Source organism: Pantherophis guttatus, chromosome 5 (assembly GCF_059756535.1).
Source record: "Pantherophis guttatus breed Tessera chromosome 5, ASM5975653v1, whole genome shotgun sequence".
NCBI classification, from domain to species: domain Eukaryota; kingdom Metazoa; phylum Chordata; class Lepidosauria; order Squamata; family Colubridae; genus Pantherophis; species Pantherophis guttatus.
The window spans coordinates 39,996,706-40,021,118 of NC_142067.1; the positions used below are offsets into that span (position 1 = coordinate 39,996,706).

The 24,413-nt window shown below is 36.3% G+C and overlaps 1 protein-coding gene across 1 annotated transcript in view; it reads left to right on the forward strand.

Moving 5' to 3' along the window:
- The window catches only part of CD247 (CD247 molecule), a 29,817-nt gene that overhangs the window by 1,944 nt on the left and 3,460 nt on the right, over window positions 1–24,413 (forward strand). Inside the window, exons 2-3 of the mRNA XM_034413958.3 lie at window positions 21,712–21,815; window positions 22,674–22,730. Coding sequence (XP_034269849.1) covers window positions 21,712–21,815; window positions 22,674–22,730 — 161 coding nt within the window. The remainder of the gene's footprint in view (window positions 1–21,711; window positions 21,816–22,673; window positions 22,731–24,413) is intronic.

Below are 24,413 nucleotides of genomic sequence, written 5' to 3' on the forward strand. Positions count from 1 at the left end.
TGAAATACACCTTCAGTCTATAGTGATATAGCTGCAGAGAGAAGAATATAAACATAGTGTTGTGCGGTAAACTTCAGTTCAGATGGTGTCTTTCAACTTTGCCAAGTCTCCTCCTCATTGCTAACCAATTATCAAGAAAAAGTGATATATATTAAATATATCACTTATTAAAATTGATCTTAATATATAATAATTGACTATTAAATTGCTATATATTTTTTATGGAAGTAGTTCCTGATCATAAGAAAAAATAAGCTTTGTAGACAATACAGTGTTGACATACGTAGCTCTTTGTATAAGTGTTGTATGCTATTTCACCATGTAATTCACTAATGTATGAACACAATAATGTTCCTTAGTTAAAAAAAAGTACCCTATCATTGCAAGGAAATGAAGTATTTTTCAGCATAAAGTCATATTTATTGTGTTAATCTACAATCAATCTTTCTGAAATATTAGGCATATTAGATGTACTGTATGCATAATTAATTACTTTTATTTCAGCAAGAAACTAGATGTCTTTCGTAGGGAGGCTGTATTAAGACTGAATTTTCTAAATGAACATAAAATATTGACAGTCTTGTATGTGGTGTACATATAATTGATAGGACTAGTCGTACTATTGGAGCAAAATGGCTATTTCAAACAGCTGATTTTGGATACCATACAAAACAGGAAATTATTCATTATAGTATTGTATTTTTATTGGCAAGGAAGATGAGTAACATTTATGTGATTTTGCTTTTTGAAATGCCAAAAGAAAATGACATTCTTTAGGTACTTTGAGATGTACGTGTACTTGTGTGTGTGTGAGAGAGAGAGAGAGAAAGAGAGGGAGGGAGGGAAGGAGAGAGAGACTCAGATACACAGATAGAGATTATTATTCAAAAAGTTTGGGATTAATTTAATAATTTATTATAAAAGGCTATGTATCTTAACTTGCATGTCCTGTGTGGTGAAGTCTCCTTCTCTTTTCTGCATTGTATTGCCATTTCTGCAGATCAGGATTAACACTTTTGTGTGCTGTTCTCTGCTAACAGGATCTTTGTGTAACTTGACTGCAGTAGAAGAAGAGAGGGAATTTTGAACTGTCTTCCTAGCCCTTCTTTTAGTAACTGTCTTAACCCACCTGCAGATGTTCTGCTTTATGTACAGTATATGATTGCCTGTTACCACCAATGTTCTATTTAAGCTTTTATTTAGAGAACAAAAATAGAGAAAACACTGAAAGGTGTTTTGATTATTTGAATTAATTTTGAACAATTCAGGCAATTCCTACCTAATACTTATTCCAGATGTAAGCTGCCATAACCTCTTTTGCACATGATCATGTGAAAGTGGCTGCTTTTGTAAAGGATATCGTAAATTTAAATTTTATAAAATTGATCCATGCCACGCAAGAAGATCAATTAAGTTTAGGTATCTGTTGGAAATCTCATAACTTTATTTTTCTTTGAGAAAAGTGATCCTTCAGTTGTGTTCCTTGCCTAGATCTAAAAATAAATGCTGGGGAAAAAAATGGTCCTTTAAGACAACACAAAAATACGGTAAGCTTTATTAAACTTCGTAGGGATTGCAGTTTAGTGTACATTACTTATACACAAATATCTCACAAGTAAAGCATGATAGTTTCTGAATTCGTTAATGCCTCAGAAAAAATGGAGAAACAATGGGCCTCATTAAATTTATTTTCAATCAACATGATCTACTTTGGATTCTTCTCCACTCAAATATGTACTTAGAAATGAAACATTCTTTGTATTTTGTTGACTTTATTCAGTCCTGAAGATTAGCCAATTAAAAATAATTGTCTTAAATCTTAAGGATTATAAGATATAGGATCTACAATTTCTCTTTGAATATTCATTGTATTACCTAAATTTCTACCTTATTTAATATCTTCTCTGAACTTAAAATAACAGAACACATGCCACAAGAAAATACATTCCAAGAGGAAAATTAAATGCCCAACAATTATGAATTAAATATATAGATTTCTCAAAAGCTAAAATGAACCAAAGAAAGTAATATCTTTAATGTTTTAAGTTTCTGTCTCTCTGACCCTCTTTCCATATAATATTAAGATTGATTTTAGTTTTCTTTATTTAAAAGCATTTTTGACAATTTTCTAAATGGAGACTGTTTGGATTTACACATGTCTATTTTACTGCTGATTTTGAAATGGGAGTTTATTTGAATTTTAGCAACAGCATTTGAATGTATTTGAATGTACAGCCTTCTCCAACCTAATACCCTTTTAGTTGTGTTTGGATTACAGCTGGCATAATGTGATTATTATTAGCTCCGCGTTCTTGAGTGCTTGTCCAGTTATTACATTGGTAATTTACATCCCAGAGAAGCAGAGTTTATTGTGTGGAAGGCACATGAATTTTACATTAGGCTGGATCATGTTGACCAACACTTTCTATGTTACAGGGCGGATTTGGTTTGAAGACACAACCAAACAGTAGTTAAGTGCAATCAGTTAGGAGAAATAAGTCTCCTTAAAAGGTGACTGCTGTTTATTATTGTAATATAGCAATAATTATGTTTAAGTTGTACGTAATTGTGCTGATCTTAAGACTTCTGACATTTTTAAACATTATAGAGAATTCTAATTAAATGTTGTTTTTTTTCCAAAACCTATTATTTTGCTTTGCAATTTAAAATATAAGTCAGCTATTATATTGGGTATTAGTATTGTGATAAAAGGGTTTTTTGTTCAGAATTCTTTCTTCTTTGTAACATTCCATAGAATACTACGGTACTACTATACATTATATCAAACTCAAGGTCCAATCATTTTGATATAAGAAACTCCTCACCTCCTTGAAGTGTTTAAGAAAATCTTACAATGTTCAGTAGAGTTTATCTGTAATGATTGTAAAAATGTTCCAGTTTTAAAAGGTAAATAGATAATGCACACAGATACTGTAAAATTCTTATGGCATATTATCTTACTACAGATAGTCCTCATTTAATGACTGCCACAAAGACCATTTGCAATCACAGTAGTGATGAAAAAGTAACTTTACACCTCTATTTATTACCTTTGTAATTATGTGTCAGTTAGCATGCATTGTCTTGGCCCATTTTTCTCTCCCCACACCAGAGTTTGCCTAAACCAGCAAGCTGTTTCTGAGCAGCTGTTCTCCACTGTGTAAATGCATCCCTAAAAAGTGCTAACTGCAAATTAACAAGTTCAGCTGTCTGATCTTAATTAAAGCAGTAGATTCCAAGACTGTGCTGTCAGCTGCTGCCTGAAATTGACAAGACCCTAATAAGATTCACACTAAAGGTTTTATTTTGCCTTTTAAGTAGCTGGTGGCTCATAGTCATCAGAATCCTAGGGTTAGCACATTCCTTTGATATGTATTCTCCATTCTGTGCCTGCTTACTCTGTTGTAATCCCTTCCTCTCCAAAGAAGGTAAATACAAACATTATTTCTCTTCTTGCTAATTAAGCCAGTGCCAGGTTGAGCATTCCAAAGACTGTGGGAGTGTGGAAAAAGACTTGTAGGATTTCCCCTTTTTCCCAGCTTCTTCATGAGTTGAGTTCCAGAAAATCTCCCCACCATTTGGGCTCACCTGGTTGTTTTGAGATCAATCCTTCTGATGTCATAAAGCAAAGAAACTGAAGTAAAATTATAACCACAGTCACAGCCACATGATTTTTCACTTAGTGGCTGCTTTACATAACTATATAGGTCTAAACCCAATTATAGTTGCTAAATAAGGATTCCCTGTATGCTGCTCACTTACTATTTTCTTTTAAAAAATAAACTATTGTATACCATTACAGTTTTTATTGATTGGTCAAAGGTCATAATAAAAAAATTAATTCAATTATTTCTAATTGACAGGAGGTCAGTTTTGTACAGCATTAATTTCAAATCACAGCAATATAATTACAAAACAGTCATAAACAAATAATAGAAATGTACTAAACAATCAATCCATATCAATTCATCCAAGATGTAAAAGAATATTGTTTTTGGTCTTGTTGTTTAGCGGTAGGCAATCAAAATAAGCAACTGAGATACAGAACAAGAGATACAAAACAAGAGATAAGAAATAAAGTAACCGACAATAAGAAATAAATCCCCATTTTTAACAATAATTTATTGGACAAATATTTTACAAATTAAAAAGTCAATAGCTAAAACTAATATTGTTACTGGATTATGAAAATTGAAAGATAGATCCAGGCTGCAACTTCACTCTTAATCTTGTTAGGGAATCAATGAAAACCATCATTCTTATTTTAAGTAAATTTATTTATCAATGCAAATTTTATGAACTTGGTTTTTGGGAAATCAGTTAGTTTTACAGGTAGTCCTCAATTTAGAACAGTTCACTTAGTGACCATTCAAAGTTACAACAGCACTGAAAAAAGATTTATGACCATTTTTCACACTTATGACCGTTGCAGCATCCATGATCATGTGATTTACAACCTTCCAACAAGCAAAGTCAATGGGGAAACCAGATTCACTTAACAACCGGGTTACTAATTTATCAACTGCAGTGATTCACTTAACAACTGTGGCAAGAAAGGTCATAAAGTGGGGCCAAACTCACTTAACAAATGTCTCATTTAACAATGGAAATAACTCAAGGACTACCTGTATTAAGTACTTGGACACATGATTTAATTTAGGTTTACCACGTTGTATAACATCTTTATTTGTTGCCAGAGTAATCCAGTTAAAATAACAAGACACTTAGTTTCTCTTCCAGGCTGCTAGCAAGCAATTACACTTTCACTTCTTCACAGTCTCCATTTTGTGTATTGCAAAGCTATCCGCTTGTCTTTTCCCTTTGTTTTAAAAAAGTCCTGTTTATCGCCTCTTCCCTTTTTCTCTCTTTCAAGAATAATCTATTCTCATTTAAAAAAGAAAAGTTTTCAAAATTTATAACTTTCCAAAAAAGCAATCATTCCAAATTAGCAATCCATAATCCTTTGGTGGGTCTTTCCCTTTTAAAAAGGGTAAACCTTTTACAAAACTTCTTGCCCCAATACACCATAGCCGCTGATTAAGGCTGGGGCACACTTATCAATATCCACAGTTTAAACGCTGTTCCCGCCTGGGTTTGGTCTTGCTTACCCAGCTTCCGAACACCTCACTCTCACTTTCCATTCTTCCTCCAGCACAGTGCTTTCTCTGGTTGGCCCGGGCTTCGAGGCAGTCACCATGACTGCCGCTCCCCCGCCGCCGACTCAGAGGCCTTCCTCCGGCCCCGAGGAACTTGCCTATTCCTCTCGGCCATCCAAAGGGTCCCTCTCTCTTCCCCTGTCCCTACAGGACAGGGTAGGTCCGCAGACCTGCCGGCAGCTGCTCGCCAATCGGGGTTTTTGCGGGGCTTATAAGAGCCCCACCATTTCCCCCGACTGAATCGCCCAGCGCCCACCACATTGTATAACATCATGGTTTAGTGTGATCTATGAATCATCTAGATTCTCTTTATTGATCTGAGGGTTAAAATAGAATGATGCTATGGCATCTATTTGTAATAAATGAAAATTAAATCTGGCCTTGTTTTTTCCTATTTTTCAAACCAGTGACTAATAGCATAATTATGCTCTGGTCAGCTGAAAACAGGATGGCAGTAATCTCTGGTTCTAATTTTGTTATGGAACTATAATTCCCAACCACCTTCCCCATTTTGAGGGCTCTAGGCCAGGGGTGAAATGTCAAATTTGTTACTACTGGTTCTGTGGGTGTGGCTTGATGGGGGAAGGTAATGTGACTGGGTGGGGGTGGCCAACTTTAAAAAAAAAAAAAACTTTTCAAAGCATTTTTTCTAATGCTTTGAAAAGCCTCTGCCGATCAGGCAACTCATTTGGGATCATCAGAGAGGCTTTTCAAAAAATGCCTCTCTGACGATCAGGCAACTCATTTGGGATCGTCAGAGACTTTTTAAAGCATTTTTTTACCACCAAAGCAAAAAATGCTTTGAAAAGCCTCTGACGATCCCAGCTGAGCCGCGCGATTATCAGAGGCTTTTTTTTTCTTTTAAAAGCATTTTTTCGTCGGAAGAGGTTGTAGAAAAAATGCTTTTAAAAGTAAAAAAAAAAAAAGCCTCTGATGATCGTGCGGCTCAGCTGGGCATGGTGGGGGGGACGGCACAGGGATTTTTGCTACCGGTTCTCCGAACCACCTGCTGCCATCGCTACTGAATTGGGCGATCTGGTTCGAACTGGGAACATTTACCCCAGGCTTTTCAGCACTGGGGTAAACCATGCTACCTTTATAACTGAGAATTAGGGCTATTTTTGCATTCATGGGTTGCATTCATAGTTCTTTAAAAATGAGAAGTTTCTAAATTGCTTGGTATTTTTCATGTATAGCAAAACCACAGCTTTGATAGACAAGATCCCTTCATCAGATCTATGTATTACAAGAGATTAAACATGATGATGAAAGCTATGTGTAACATTTCTTGGAATATTCATTATACTAGGCATTTTAGAGAAAAACTGCTAAATATTAATTAACATTAATTTCAATTTATTTTTGCTTTCTTTTCAAATGAAGCTAAATTACTTACATCTAATCACTAATCATTCCAATCCTTTGAAAATAAAATATATTAAGAAAAGGATATTTAATGAATATGTTCATGAATAATTTTCAGTTGTATTGTTATTGACCAATAACAAATGATATAGAAACTTGACAGAGAAATGTGCAATTTAGCTTTAGATACTATCTAAAACAGGGGTGTCAAACTCATGTTGCACGGTGTCACATGATGTATCACGACTTTTTCCCCCTTCGCTCAACTGGGCATGGGTGTGGCCAGTGTATGATGCATCTGGCCCGCGGGCCGCAAGTTTGACAGTCCTGATCTAAAGTAATAAAATTTCATGCAAGACGTTATAAAAGTCGAAAGGCAATTGAAATAAATATATGAATAAAGTTAACTTTATTTGTTTTCTTTTTGCAAAAAAACTTTAGTATAAGGCTGTAAAGCATGGGTGTCCAATCTTTGGCTTGCTTGGGCTGCATTGAATGAAGAGAAATTGTCTCGGACCGCATATAAAATATATAATATAGTTAATGTATATGAATAACAAACTTCTTTTTAAAAAGGCTATTTATATTACGATCTTGTGGAAACTGATTACTAACTGTCCAGGACCTCATGTAGCCTGTGGGCCATGCTTGGTCTAAAGCAGTGGTGGCAAACCTTTTACTCACCAAGTGCTGAACAGGTCCGTGCTTTGCGTACTTTGCATGCACGTGTGCCATCCGTGCTAAAGTGCGGTTCCTCCCAATGCGCTGCGCATGCAACAGCAGCATCTATGCATGTGAAGCAGCTTTCGCATGTGCCCCCACCATGCACTGCACATGCAACCACACCATCTGCGCATGCACCCCACCATGCACTGTGTGCACAATCACAACATCTATGCTACACGTGAATACCATCTGCGCATGTGCACGCTGTGCACCAGTATTCTCGTGCACATGTGCAAATGCAAAGACCAGCTGGGTCCCCTGAATTGCATGAATGCAACTCCGAACACCAGCTAGGGCACATGTGCATGCACAGCTGCAGCTGAGTTGGGCAATAGCTCACATGCCCGGAAAAATGGCTCTGCATGTCACTTCTGGCACACGTGCAATAGGTTTGCCATCACAGGTCTAAAGCATCTCTTATAGGAGAGAAACATTCCTGCAAAGCCAATTTGAATTTAACTAGTGGAGTTCCTTGGAAAGGTTACAAGTCTAATATTTTAAGGGTCTGATTTATTACAGTAAGAAACCATGAAAATATATTGAAAATTGTAGTAATAATTGTAGTAATTTCTCACACAATAAGGATTAATAATGAATAATAAATTTCTGGTTAGCTCTTCCTTGCTTTCATCAAGCATTCAATCAGAATTGCACGAAAGAGACATTTATAGGATTAAGTGTTCTTAGCATGCATAATTTTGCTAATATTATATATAATGGCAAAAGGTTGGAGTATGGTGAAATGAAACCATGAACCAGACCATGTTTCCAATATTTGCTGTTAAATTTCATTATATATGTAGCAGAATTTTGCCCCTGAAATCTGTGTTCAGGGGTTTGAGCAGCTTCTGGAACAAATTTGGCATTTACACAGAAAAAAAATATATGATTACATAATCATTCATGTATCAGTGTCCATAAGTGGTGTTACTTATTTATTTTATTCATGCAATATTTTCTCAAGCAGATTCCAGAGTTATTTAAGTAATAACTGTAAATAAAAAGTAGTAAAATATATACAAGTAAATACATCAAAACTCTGCATGCTTTGAAAATGATGCAGAAAAAATCATTTGGAACTCACGGGACTACAAGCACAGTAGCTTTTTAAAGCAGCCATATCTCTTTTTATACTTACTTATGGGCATAAATAAGTAGACAATGGGGCTTACTTTTAGGTAGGTACTGTAAATAGAAATTCACAATCTTGTGTATTTCTTATAATTGGTTTCCACATGTTGTTTTCCATATTTGTTGGTGCAGTTCACATTTTTGTAGTGATTTGTAATATGCACACTAAGCAGTGAGAAAAAATTACCCAGGCCACGTGCTGTTTTTACAATAAGAAGGTCAATTTTCCCCCTTCTTCTTTGCTTCTTTCTTTGTTTACTGAGAGTTCTGTATTTGTGTCTCTGGCTACTTTCCTCAAGAGTCAGTGGAAAATATTTGTTTCTATAATAAACTCTATTATAGAAAATGGATGACAAACAGTATTGTCATTTCAACTGAAGCCACCCACACATACCTAGTTAATCTAGGATTAGACTGTTTATTATTTCATACCAGTTTGGTCCACTCAGGAGGTTGTTTTCATTTACTGATTGTGTTAGAATTGAGGTGGGGTAGAGAATACCAATTGACAGAAGTGACTGCTGGAAATCTATTGAAAAGAGCAAAAATAATGGGAATTCTACTCAGTAAACTACGGATCTCTGTTAAGTGAAGGTTTTATTTAGACGAGTTAACATTTGTAATGATTACTTGCAGTGCACCCCTCTCATCCCATAGCTGTGTTATGTCTTTAATTGTTCTGCATGAATCCTTTGCTTCAATTCCCATAAGGAGATAGATGCCAAGTCTTTTTATTAATTTTGAAATGAGTTGTACTTTAAAGTATCAAGTGCTACAAAGAAAAATATAGTTAGTAAAAGCCGGATTCAAATAGAAGTATGCTGCATGGACATTGTGTACATCTGTTCCAGCATAACAATAACATTTACATTTTCTAGCTAGCTTGGTACTATAATTATGAACTTTCAATAGAGTAATAAGTTCAATTGTGTCTGGTTTTTGGAGATTGCCTAGACAACTCCCGGCAGTTTTCTTGGCAAGGTTTTTAAGAAGTGGTTTGCCATTGCCTCCTACCTAGGATTCAGAGAAAGTGATTGGGTGAAGGTCACCCATCTATTTTGTACTTAGAGCAGGACTAGAATTCACAGTCTCCCGGTTTTTAACCTGAGATGCCTTCACCACTACACCAAGCTTGGTCTCAGTGTTTGTTCAAGATAATGGAATCACTGAATATTAACTTTTACAATATTTTTGCTAGTTAAGTTAAACTCACCATCTATTAAAGGTATAATTCTCACCTGTCTGATCCTTCTAATAGCTGTAAAATATTTCAAAGTAGTGTTTAAGAGCTATTGTGCTAATAAAAATGTGCAGTGAAAGTCTAATGTAACCACATCTTCTGGTTTAATGGAATGGAATACTTTATTTGGCCAAATGTGATTAGACACGTAAGGAATGTGTCTCCGGTGCAGAAGCTCTCAGTGTACATGCAAAGCAACAGAGTAATAATAATCATAATGATACTAATAAGAGGGGGTAGTAGGGAAGATGAGAAGGATAATAATAATACTTCAGCCACATAACATAGGTCAGGGGTCAGCAACCTGCAGCTCTGGAGCCGCATGTGGCTCTTTCACCCCTCTGCTGCGACTCCCTTTCACTCAAAATATGTGTCACAATCACCATTTATTGATTTTCAACTCCCGGTAGGCCAACCATGGATAAATCCAAGAAAAGAAAAGTTTCAGAAGAAAACAGAATGTTGAATTTAACTATATATGCTAGTTTTGCGGCTGCTCAAGAAATAGTGAGGCACGGGAAGGGTTTTGTGGCTCCCAGTGTTTTCTTTTCTGTCGGAAACGGGTCCACATGGCTCTTTGAGTGTATAAGGTTGCAGACCCCTGACATAGGTGAATATACTTAGACATAAGATAGAACTGTGAGGATTAAGTGTTCATCAGAGTGATGGCATCAGGGAAAAAAACCTGCCCTATGTTTAGTTGTTTTGGCATGTAGTGCCCTAAAGCGGCGCGCCAAAGGGAGGAATTGAAACTGTTTGTGTCCAGGATATGAGATGTCTATAGTAATTTTCTCAGCCTCCTTTTGACCCATGCAATATACAGGTCTTCTATGAAAGACAGGCTGGTTCAAGTTGTTTTTTCTGCAGTCCTAACTATCTGTTGTAGTCTGTACCTGTACTCTTATAGAAGTACAAATGACAGCCTCAATAATTCCTCTGTAATTATGCTGTTTAGGTGAGAAGATGATGGATAGCTGCAGGGAGAGTAGACTACTGCATCCTACCTGGTGCCACAATATAAAACAGAAAAGTGTTACACGAGGCTGCCAATATCAAAATCATCAGTCTCTGATTTTCACGTCATGATAGTCTACAATATGCTAGAGCCATTATTTAATCCTCAAAAGAGTCTCTATATGCTTGGGAAGGTGGGATGAGGGATCGTTGTATTATATTCTGACTCGGTCATTTGTTACTCTCTATAACTACCACTATAAAATGCACCAGGGGGCATTTCAAAGTAGTCTATATTATTTTATAACTCCATTAATTAATCTATGATTGGAGGATGCTGTAATTGTTTTTCAGATTCTATATTTAACTAAGTTCAACAGCTATTTGACTTCTATCACATGCAGACCTTAAGATATCCTGGCCTCTATGTGCTCTTTAAAGGGTAGTACTAACGTACTATTGTCAAAGCATTTCTTGATGTTGTTGATTTGACAGCATCTTTGTCTTGATTTACTCTTGTTGATGTCAAGTCGGTCCTTTCCAAATGCAGATCTCTTTATTTGCAAATTTTGCTCTCTGATCTTGCTTGCACCTGCAACTGCAGATTTTTCCTCCAACTCTTTTTTGATACACACAATATCTCTCGTACACGTAGCATAAATGCAACACCATCTGTGCAAAACTAAAAATCATCAGTCATTGGAAGCTTTTAAAATAATTTTTAAGAGGAATTCTGGATGTCTTTTGAAAAGGTTGGGTAAGTCCTTTATATCACATACCTTGAAGTATTTTGGCAAAAGAAAAGCCAAAATGGTGGCTATTAACGTACAGAGTTGAAAATCTTAATGAAATTAATGAGATACTTAAAAATTATTTACTGGGTTGTGCACAATACACAAAATAGCTGCAAAGGATCACATTAGGGTAGGAACACATTTACTAAACAAAGGTGTTTTCTATGCTAGATGGAAATAAATTGTTCCAATTCAGTAATGTTTTTTCTATAGGTGCCTAATTTGTGATATAATACAGTACATTGTAAGTTGGTGCTCTTTCTTTCTCTGTTATTATTTGTTGCTTGTTGCTTGTTGCTTGTATGCTGCCTCCTGAGTCCAGCTAATTGAAAATGCTTAATTTAGGCAACCCAAAGCAAATCCATTTTGTCACCGTCCCCTGCGGCTATGTTGTTATTTTTAGAGCCAATTGAATTTCATTTTAAAAAACGTCTGGCTATGGTTCAGTATTCAAACTTTTATAGATACCATTGATTTGGGGATTTTTCTATATAATTCTTCCATGTATTCGTGTCACTTCTTTTTGTCTTTTTCTCCAATCGGTTCATTATTTAATAAATTATACATTTAATTATTTAATTATTATTTATAATTCTAATAATTCATTACAATTATATAACTCAAAACAGCAAACATATGCAATATTCCTGCCTTCTATTTTTTCCTACAAAACACCCTGTGAGGTAACTGAACTGAGAGAGAATGACTAACCCAGCTGGCTTTCGTGCCTAAGGGATGCCAAGAACTCACAGTTTCCTGATTTCTAACCCAGCAATTTATCTACTGTATCAAACCAGCTCCGGATTACCATCTAAGTCACTTATTGAGCCTACTTTTTCCTAAAAGAGTATCTTGATTTTTGAATTTTTCTGAAATCAATATATTTTCCACTTAATTATTATCCTGAGTTTCTTTGCATTGCTTATTTAGATATACCAGAACTTTGTGTGCTTGTCTTTCATACACCAAGACCAAAATTTCCTGCTATTCCAGATGCTAGTTGACTTCCAACTTTATCATTCCAACTGCTGTTCATTAGTATGATTTGTTTTAGAGGTCTGTCACGAGGATCTTGCAAGTCATGCTAGAGTCATTCAACCCATGGTATCTGCAGATGTACATATACTTGGATCATAGTAATGTTGCTTGTGTTGACTTGGATTCCTGTTAGGTATCTACTTGTTATTATGATCATTTGTTTGTTTGTTTTTAACATTTATAAAGCCACCTATCTTTTATTCACTTCTGGGTCACTCCCCAAAAATTAAAAGACTTATAAATATCTGAATATCATCCAAATACCCATTGTTCAATACTTTTTGGAACTGTAACAGAGTACGGGGCTTTGACACCCTTTTAAAAATAACTATGGGTACTTAATTTCCTCTGATTTTTTTCAATATTATAGAAAGCCTGGTCCTCCTATGTCAGATATGGCCCATTGACCCCAGAATGTGAATGTTGAATCCTGACATTTCTGCTCTGACAATATCAGGTTTGTTTTGATTCAGGTACCAGTAATATACATCTTTGTAGCCAGGGCCGGATTTAGATGAAAAGAGGCCCTAGGCTATTCCACTTATGAGGCCCTTTCACCTATAGTGAAAGTGTAATTTTAATTTTGCTAACAATTTGAATGTAGGCCCCTCTTGATCTTGAGGCCCTAGGCTGAAGCCTAGTTAGCCTATAGGAAAATCCAGCCCTGTTTGTAGCACTGAGTTTCCTTTTTGCCTTTGACCACATCAGCAGATAGATATTCTTTCATTTTTAATCCAGCCACATCATAACCTCAAGCACATCTCACATTTGCCCCTGCTCTTCTTTAATAGCTTGTTGAATGCTGCTCATTTTCCAGCATGATGTTGTCATTGTTCTGGGTGTGAATGTCCATTTGGTTTTAATTATAGAATATATTAGGGTGAGTTATAATTTATTTGTGTAATGGATCCTATTTAGTATGATTCCTTATCTATAGCTGACCCTTCTGGCAGTGTATCCTCCAGATGGTGTAGCTCTTAGTGATATTGAGATATGCAAATCCCCCTTCATTACTATAAAGTCATAATTCATGCTGAGCTCCTCCAGAGTTATAAAGCAGATTTGATACATACTGATATACTGTATGGATGATACGGAATAAAAGGAAAATACTATTTTAATTTTGGTACAGCCTTAAGGCTATCCCATGCACGGGAAAGGGACAAGGCAAAGACAGTACCAGAGGGATATGGCAAAAAAATAATAATAATATTGCCAGGGCATGTTTGTACTGGGAATAGGTGCAAATGTGAAAGACAACTTAAGTTTTTATAGAATGGCTTCTCACATTGTGTTAAAATCTGGATACCGAGCATGATATCTAATATAGTTCATATGTGCCCATAGATATCCCTCCTGGCACTTCTCACGTTTTATGACTCATCTGGTGTTTTTTAAAAATTCTTTTATTTCTTTTTTTACATTAGAAATTAGCAAGTTCCAACTTAAAGTGGTAGGAATCTACAACCCAATTCTTAGGAAGTTTGCTCCTTTATTTATAAAAAATACAGGGAACCATGATGTAGAGAGAACTTGAGAGTTTAGAAGAGGTTAGGAATCACACCTACAAGTAGTCCTCAACTTACAACCACAATTGAGTTCAAAATTTACTAACTAACTTCATTATTAACTGAAATAGTGAAGTGAATTTGGCCCCATTTTATGACTTTTCTTGCCAAAGTTGTTAAGTGAATCTGGCTTCCCCATTGACTGCTGGTCAGTAGGCTGCAAAAAGTGATCACATGATCCTGGGATACTACAACTGTCATAAATATGAGTCATCTGCCAAGCATCTGAATTTTGATCAGATGCTGCAATGGTCATAGGTGTGAAAAACAGTCGTAAGTTACTTTTTTCAATGCTGTTGTAACTTCGAACAGTCATTAAGTGAACTGTTTTAAGTGGAAGACTAGTTGTACTTTGTAACTGGAAACATTTATGAGGAAAGGTACTCAGAGTAAGCAGTGTAACAAGAACAGATTTCAAAGTGTCAATTACCTCCAAGATGTAGGAGACCTCGGCAATAAGGCATAGTTTATTTTAATTGTAGTTTCTTGAAAAAAGTGTAATAATTGAACTCATGCAATGCACTAAGACATAAACACATTTTAGTGAGAGATCAAAGACAGAATATTTATTTGATTCCAAAGCTTTCTTTCTTACTAATCCCAATTATTCTTTTTTCCTTTGCTGAAAGTCTTAAATAAGATAAAGGTAAAGGTAAAGGTTCCCCTCACACATAGGTGCTAGTCGTTCCCGACTCTAGGGGACAGTGCTCATCTCTGTTTCTAAGCCAAAGAGCCAGCGCTGTCTGATGACGATTCCGTGGTAATGTGGCCGGCATGACTAAAGCACAGAACACTGTTACCTTCCCACCAAAGGTGGTCCCTATTTTTCTATTTGCATTTTTACATGCTTTCGAACTGCTAGGTTGGCAGAAGCTGGGGCAAGTAACAGGAGCTCACTCCATTAGGTGGTGTTAGGGATTCGAACTGCTGAACCGCCAACCTTTCTGATCGACAAGCTCAGCATCTTAGCCACTGAGCCACTGCATTTCCTTCTTAAATAAGATAGTGTAGCCCAAATAAATTTTGGGAATATATTTTAATAAATTAGTTAGGCTTAGGGTAGGGTCAGGTTAAAGTCAAAAATATTGATCCATCTGATCATTTCAAATTCTAAATCATATTTTGAATTGGTTCTTCTTCATAGAAATGAAGGCTTGGTTTTATAACCACAATTACTGGGTTCACATAATGGTTGAGCCAAAACACAACATATTATGGCTTGATGCAGTTTGTAAATATATCTAATGTGTGTATATATATATACTATTCTTCTTGATAAGAGCCCTCTAGTTCACCATTCTGGCATTGATATATGTCCCTATTTTCAATGAGATGCATTTTCTCCTTATCAAAAAAGAAAACAAGTATGCCTTTATAAACTCTTTTTTTAAAAAAGGATAAAAAGGAGAATAACATGAAAAAGAAAAAGGAAATAAATGTTGGCTGGGGAATCAATTAAGCTGAAAAAGAAAGGCAGGCAGAATACAATGAAAAGAGAAAAAAATTGTAAAGAAGGCTGCATTAATAAATATGAAGAGCAGCATGTAAGGATCAGTTTAAGGGGAAGAATTACTGAAAGAATAGGTATCTCTGAAATAAGGTATCTCTGTATTGTTTCTTTCCTGCTAGATATAATCCTTTAGGAACAAAAGTGTGAATGGAGATAGGTATCAGGCACAGTTTTAATTATGCCATTAAGGCAGTGATAGCTAATTTTTTTTGCCATAGGAAAACAAAAACGAAATGCTGCTTTTCTGGGAATTGTTGCTAAAGATCTGAAGAGCTCCATACTTTTCTGTGTGAAATGACAAACGAGCTTTCAATGATTGATATCTGAAATAACTGGAAAATTCAGTTTCTCTAGGTAAATAGCTCAAGACAGCAATAATATCTCTGGTGCACATAAAGATACCAAATTAGAAAAATAGAATAGAATAACAGAGTTGGGAGAGACCTTGGAGGTCTTCTAGTCCAACCTTCTGCTAAGGCAGGAAACCCTATACCATTTCAGACAAATGGTTGTCCAATCTCTTCTTAAAAACTTCCAGTGTTGAAGAATTCACAACTTCTGGAGGCAAGTTGTTCCAATGATTAATTGTTCTGTCAGGAAAATTGTATAATTATATGTACTTGTACGTGCATGTGTATTAGGGAGAAGGAGAAAAGTGAATTATTTGTTCAATAATTACTGGATTCTGAAGAAAGTGTCAATTTCCTCCAATTATTATCAATACGTCATCAAGGCAAGTAGTCCTCTAGGGTAATTTAGGTGGTATACATATGCCCTAAAACCCTAAGTACCAAAATGAACATAAATGAAAGATAAAAATAATACAGTGAAACTTTGGGAAAGGTAGGTTTATGATAATAATGTAGCTAAAAGGTTCTTCGCACCTCCTCTGGACTCTATCAGCACTTTCCCAAGGGATCTACACCTCACAATCTGGAAAGCCTAGGGTGTAAGGTATCATATGGTATAGCACATACAGCCTTGGGCTGTTATTTCTTCAACCTGTTCACACAGTCAGCTCACCTTTATAGCTAAGTGTAATTTCCAAGTGTCGCAGCCCCTGAGGCAGGGCTGTGGCAACTGAGTGGACAGCTGTATTGATTCTGGCACTTTTATAGAATTTATTCCCATAGAAGTTAGTAACTTGGTGATTTTGGTGTCCTTTCGATTCTTTATTTTTGATTTCATTTGTCATGGGACTTTCCTCAGACTTGTACTGAGTAAACATTTATCCCACTCTAACAAAGGCAGAGCAGGAAATGTTTCAGAGATATGACCTTCTCAAAATGTTGTTACAATATCATCAGTAAAACTTTACATTGCAGAGAAAATCTGATGGATCAGTGGTTTGGCAATATATAGTAATACATATCTGTTCAGTGATAAGTACAATATAACAGTTCAGTGAAGTCTATTCCTAAGTAAGTGGATAGAATTCTGGCCTCACCGTCTCTGTTCTTTTTATCATCCCGAGTTTGTTTCTGATCTTTTCCCTGTTTTTTAAAATTCTGCTAAAGCTAAGCCTTCTAGAGCTCTGTATCACTTCACTTTTTCAATACAGCATGCCTTAATGGCTCATTCAGCTTCTTTCCCACCGAGTAGCATTTCAATAAGTTTAGCTGTGAAAATCACATTGGGCATAACTTAAGGTTGCACCCTGTTGAGGAAGTGGCTTTCATACTAGTGAAATCCATCAGCCAATGGGTGGTGGGGAGAAAACCTAGTGAGGATCTTGTATGAGGAAATCATTTAGGTTGTCTTAAGCATACTGCTCACATAAGATCAATTCAACATTGGTGTGACGTAGTTCTACTTTGTTCTACAGGTTTCTTGTGTCTTCCTGCTGTGGTTGAGGGGGTGGGGTTGGTTTTTGCATCAGGAAAAGAAGAAAAGCATTGGCTTTTGCTTGCTGTTTCAACTCTAGATGCTTATAAATAAATATGAGATGATGGTCTTTATCAACAGAATGATAATTCTTGTAAGTCTAGGTATTTTGTTTTCATTGGTGAAGTTTCACATAATATATTACTATGTCTGTAAAAAGTAATGCCACTGTGGTCCCACCAGAAGTTGGCAAATGGGCTGTTTCCGGCCTCTGGAGGGCCTACGGGGTGGGTGGGTGGGGAAGGCCTTTTTCGCCCTCCCCAAGCTCCTAGAAAGGCTCTGAAGCCTGGGGAGAGCAAAAAATGGGCCTTCCTCATCTCCCAGGCCCTCCAGAGGGAGGAAACAGTCTGTTTCCCTACTTCCAGTGGGCCCAGAAGGCCTGAAAATCAGCTGAGCTTGCGTGCCCACTGATATGGCTCCACGTGTCACCTGTGGCATGCGTGCCATAGGTTCGCCATCGTGGAGCTAGGTCTATCACCTCTCACAGTAGGTTTAACAGGACATACTCTGGCATAATAACTTCAGTGAGGGTACATATACAAAGAAGACCTGAAAGTTCATATATTACTGGTGGAATATTGTCAGTATATATTTTTTTAATCCAAGGAAACTCTGAACATGGACAAGAAATGTAGGTTTGCCCCCAAACAAGAACCATTGATTGAGGGTTAATGAACGAGAATACAACTTTCACATTTCCTTGAATGGAAATAAATCTCAGTAAGATTAAGGATTCTCATAATTGTTACTGTAGTTTGGCCATCTGGATATTAGATCCATGTCTGTCTTGGTTGGCTAAGTCCTTCTGAAGATGATGTGTGATTGGGTTTTAGTGGTGGTGAATTCCTCCTTGAAAAGGTTTTTTCCCCCACCATCTCTTGGTTCATCCCCCCCTCAAGAAATTGTTATAATACCCAACAGTACTGGGGATTTTTGTCCAGATTTCAACCTTCAACCATTTTTGGGGAAGGTTTTGGAGAATTGGCCATGCAGCAGCTTCAAAGTATTCTAGAACCATTTCAGTTATGATTCAGACCCGGATGAGACTGAAAGAGCATCCATAGTGCTTGTGGTGCGAGCAGGATGGAAGGGGTATATCCATTTCTCTTCTTGACTGTGAGAAGCTATAGGCAGCTTTTGATACCATTGTTCATGATATCCTGAACTGGCTTCAGAGTCTGGGAGTGGATTTTATTGTATTATGCTATTTTTCTTCCTTTGGGCATAGTCCAATCAGTGTTGATTACAGAAAGAAGTCCAGTTCCTGCTTTGTGAAGTTTCATAGGGACCAGTATTTGCCTTGCTCCTGTTTAGAGCTACATCAGCCTATGGGATAGGTAACATTGGTATATTAATGAAATATGTCTTGGCTCTGGAAATCTTTGTATTTATTAAACATTTTTTGTTAAAACAAAAGAAGTGGAAGTGACATGAATTTGGAGAGAATCTAATTAGGAAAGGCTGCTCCAGGTTGTCAACAAACATTTAGATAGCTGCTACTGCACACCTTTGCAAACCTAGGTGACAGGCATGTGGATAATCCTTCTTCCAGATTTGCGTGATTGCTGGATACTCAATCTTTGCTATGAAGATTTCAGTATATTGTAAGAGTATTTCTCTACTAGGAGGAGAGTGAACCTACCTTTCTTCACCATCTGTTTTCCTTTTTCCTGGAATTCAGACTGTATTAATATAGTTACCGTTGCAAAATTTGCCCCCTTTCTCAGCCCAAGAACTACATTGGCCTAACACACAATCTTGATACAGAAACTTAGCAAAAGAAACCTTGCAGGAAGGAGCCCCAGCTGTCAGTCTTGAAAAGAGGTTTGAAAACATTTCTGAGTAACCACACTGCATACCACAATCAATTAAGGGAACTCTGTGCTGATGTCAAACTGAACTCCATTTTAACTATAGCATATAAAGTTTCCTTCAAGGTGATATTTTATTCAATTTAATGACCTTCATTAAAAAAAAGAGGCATGAGCTTCATCCCAATGGATCAGTGAGTACTTTGATGCCAGATTCATATTTATCTAAGAGAATGGGAAATGTCTATTAGTTGATTAAATACAGATTTGAAGATATATTTCCATTCAGATGTTTGTTCCGAAAATGAGTTTGTGGCAGCCTTTCAAGCAAAGTAATGCAGCATTGATTTTATAGCATCCTATAGCACCATTGAACCATCATTATACCAAAAATAATAGCAGTGAGGAGAGGCTTATATTATATCAACATAGCAGTATGATAATAGGTGTTTCTATGAGGCAGTTTTGAGAATCGTGCCTAAATGAACCTACCAATTCAGAAAACCACAAGGCAGGTGGCTGGCTCAGAAGAAATGGAACAGAGAAAACGGCTTTATCCTGATAAAAGCTTTTTTATCATCTAGTTTAGCATTTTCTACCCCAGGGATGTGTAATTTGCGCACTTGTGAGGCTGCATAAGGCGCTGCTCTCATCCCAAAACCTTGGATAAGCCTCTAAAGCTCCTCTGAAACTTTCCATTTAATTAGATTTTAACACGACAAAATGGAAAAACTATTCAACATATATGAAAATGATGGCAGCAATTGCATGGTTTTTAATTTAAATTTCCATTCAATTAGATAAAATTTACTTTGTGTTTAAGCCCCACCTATCTTATCTTAGGAGTAAGAACATCTCATATTATTGATAAACCAATTGTGGCCCTTAGTTTGAAAAATACGGTAAAAAGTATACCATGATCTACACTGATTCCAGTGGACAATATTTTTCAAAGCATTTTCCCAGTGACCAATAGTATTAGTGAAAAAAAATCAAGTGAGAAAAATGTTGGCTGATTAACATAACTGAAAGTTTAATTTAGTGCTTTTATTGCTTATTTAATTGGGTAATGCCGCATTAACTAAAAATAAGGCTACACTTTCCAAAGAATATCAAAGATAGGGTTGGACATTGGAATATCGAGTTCTATTTTTCTAAAAGAAATGAATTAAAGATGGATTCTCATAACACTATAAATAATATGGAGTTTGTGACTCAGCATGTACACATATTCCACCACTGTGGTTTGCAAATCATGGCTATAGCTTAATATTTTATGCGAACAGAATCAATTGGAGTTTATGTATTTAATCATGCTTGCATGATCTGCAAAGATAACCACTGACTATGTGAAGAATATCCAATATAGCTATTTTCTTTTGTGTGCTGAATAACTGTTGCTGTGGTACCAATAGAAGAGAAAGTTGGTCTTTGGCATGCTTATTCTTCAATGTAGTTGATGTAAACATTTCTAAAATTCTAAAAACCTCAAGGTGGCATATGTTGAGATGTCCTCTATTTTTATCTCTATAATTACAGTCTTGTGAAGTAGTTTTGGCTGAGAATCCTGATCCAAAGTCAACCAGTGACCTTTGTGAAAAAGGAGAGGCATAAACCTGAGTCTTTTCAGTCCAAGACAAATATTACAATCACGCCACAAGATGAAGAGGAATACTGCAGCATATAATGGAATATCTTTAGATACTGGATGCTTGTTTTAGAGATCTCTCAGTAACGAAACAGACAGTTTATAGATCTAATAAATGATAAATAAATATGGAAATACTTCTAGATTAGGGAGCAAAACAAAATCCTGAGTGAGCCTCTTAAAGCTGATGGAGAACTATAATTTTTATGTCACAAAAAGAGAAAATGATTACATAGAGGATTAATATTTAATTAAAGTGTATTTATATGTAATCAACTTGAGTTTTTCTTTTTTAATGTACTGACCAGCCTTTAACATATCACTTAAAGACAAGTATAGCCCTTGGCTAAAATAAGATTGTCTATTTCTGCTGTATATAGTATTATTGAGTCATTAAATGGTGGCCTCAATTGTGTTTGGAATAAAGAACATGGGCCAAATCTTGAAAAAAGGTGGCGTCGGTTATGACCCTTGTCCAGTAGGACAAATTAGTTGCAATGATCTATGGTGCATTAATTTTACTGGAATTTTAGTGTGATGTTTTTCTGGGGAGCCTGGATATTCTAGAATCATTGAACCATTGTTATGTAAAATAATAACAATGAGGGGCTTTATATTACCTCAACAACAAATTACTTTTTTTTATTACGAATAGCCAGGTCTGTAAAACATGCATGGCAATATGTAACTTTCTGATTCCCCCATGAGTTGACAAAAATGGAAGTTGCTTAAAAATCGTCAAGCAATAGGCCTGCTGATTGAGAAAGTAGTAATTGTAATCTTGAGATCATTAGTTTATGGAAGGCTGAACTCCTGGTTTGTTTTAAATCCTTTCTCTGTAGAACTGACTTATTGGAGTTTTTTGGTTTTTTTAAAAAAAAAACAGATGCTGATGCACTGGGATTAACAGATCCAAAGCTGTGCTACATTCTAGATGGGATCCTTTTAATATATGCTATCATCATCACAGCCCTTTTCATGAAAGTAAAGGTAAGATCTTTTAAAGAGAGATTTATTTATTTATTTATTTTTACATACACACAGTCTGACCAGAGGAACCTGAAGGAAAAAAGGTCCCTGTGACCTTAATCCTTTCAATTGTATGTTTGAACGTTGATGTAAACGTTAGAAGTGGAAATTAAGAGAGGTTCCTCCGTGAAATCAACTTTCACTGCAACAGTTTTGCAACACTGCAGTGTTGTCATATAACTAATATAGAAAGATTATCCTTCTGTATCTTAACCCAGAGTTCAATACCCAGTCAAAATGTTTCTTTATTATTAGTTCTTGCTCTCAGATTTTGCAGATTTACATCACTTTTCCCAATCTTGTGCTTCCCAGCTATATTGCATTGCATCCTGCAGGGGCCACAGTGCCTTGCAGTATTATGGAAGCTGAAGTTCCACTTCAGGGAGGAGACATATTCAGTTGGGAAGACTACTAGGCAGATATTGTTTGTAAACAGTTTGGAAAAAGTGGGAAATTATTAATAGCGAATAACTAAAAATAAGAGTTGAAGAGTTGGAACAACTGTTTTATTTTTGTTTTGTTCGATATTGCTACTTTTAACAATGAGCTTGTGTTTTATGGAGAAAACCAGAATTAAGAAATCTTAAAAAATGAAACAAAGGAAAGTATAGTAGCCTACCTTAACTTGGTGTCCTGCCTGCAGGGAATTCTGGGAAATGCAGTTCCAGTACATTTGGGAGGAGCTAATATATAGCGTTAGCTGAAGGCTCAATAATACACTCTCACTATTTCATAAATCCCTAGTGGCCTTTGGAATAGAAATGGGCAGTTTTGTGAGTAAAAGCTCATATATTACATGTTTGTCCATATTTTTTCCAGCTAGGCAATCGCTCCACTGAATCCAAACCTTCTCAAAATGCAAATGACATATATAACGTAAGTAGTGAGTTTCTTATGTCTCTTATATAATCTGACATCTGCAAATAAGGGGTGGGTTCTACTTACCTTTACTACCGGTTCGCAACGGGATCGCGCCTTGCTTCTGCGCATGCGCAGATCACTTCTGATGATGTAGGTGTCAGTGGGCGGAGCCTCCCACCAGTTTTACTACCGGTTCTATAGAACCCAGCACTGCTGCAAATGAATTAAAGTGATGAGACAACATACAAGGGAAAAGATTGAAATATCAGTCTGCCTGTAGAATCCAATGTGATTTAGTCAGGGGATCAAGTCAAAATGATTCCTTTTAGTATAGTATAGGAATTCCCTACTACCTTCTTCTTCCAAAATTACCAAATGCAAAACTAAAGGATGGGGAGGTTCTTGCGTGCAACTGTAGTAGAACCTCCAGGCCATAGTTATATAGCTAATTTTTAATTAAGATAATTGTAGTGGTTTACTTGATATAGGATTTTGCTTATTCAATAGGCTTTCTGAAGGACACACATTCTGTCTCTCTTTCTAGATCAGGGGTGTCAAAGTCGCGGCGACATGGTCACCCCCTTCACTAAACCGGGGGTGATTGTGATCAGCATGTGACACATCCAGTCCACGAGTTTGACACTCCTGCTCTAGACGGATAGATAGATAAAGAGAAAGAGAGAACTCTGCCAATGTTTTAGATTTTACTCACATCAATTGGGATTCATAGAATAGCAATGGTAAGGAATTCAAACCAAAACATTTGGCAAGGAACACTTCCAACTAAGAAGCACTTGCAAAACACTATATTCCTGAAAATTCCATCCCCCAATATTTAATTATCTATTAGAAGAACGGTCTAACAAAAAAACTGTGGCACCCATATAGGGATGCTGCTATGAAAACTCTGTATGTGGTGGCTTTGGTTTCCTTTTTAATATCACATGGTTGCTTAAGGTTCACAGAATATATTATAAGAGGTTTAAGGCAGCACTAAATAGTACTTTGTATGCTTACCTCCCCACCCCCCCACCTGTCCTCAAACGACATTGGGATAACTTTATAGCTGAATAATGAACATTTACTATTTAAAGTGAGAATAATAGGTGAGCAGGGTTAGGGATGAAATCAGTTCATGAGAAGTTCTATACAGGCAGTTCTCAATTTACAACAGTTCATTTAGTGACCATTCAAAGTTACAACGGCACTGAAAAAAGTAACTTATGACCCTTTTTCACACATATGACCGATGCAGTATCCCCATGATCACCGGATCAAAATTCAGATGATTGGCAACTGGTTCATATTTATGATGACTGCAATGTCCTGGAGTCACCTTCTGGGACCTTCTGACAAGCAAAGTCAATGGAGAAACCAGATTAATTTAACAACTGGATTACTAATTTAACAAATGCAATGATTCGCTTAACAACTGTGGCAAGCAAAGTCGTAAAAGGGGGCAAAGTCACTTATCAAATGTTTCACTTAGTAACATAAATTTTAGGCTCAATTGTGGTCACAACTTGAAGACAAATTTCCAATTTTATGTGAGTAATGGGATAAGGTAGATAAAAAGGCACAGAGGACACTTAAATGTGTGGTAGATTTATCCTTGGATGGGAAAGACGGGATCCTACAAAGATTAAATAAAATGAGAAAACTACATAATAAACAATGTTGCTACAAATATGTTTGTAT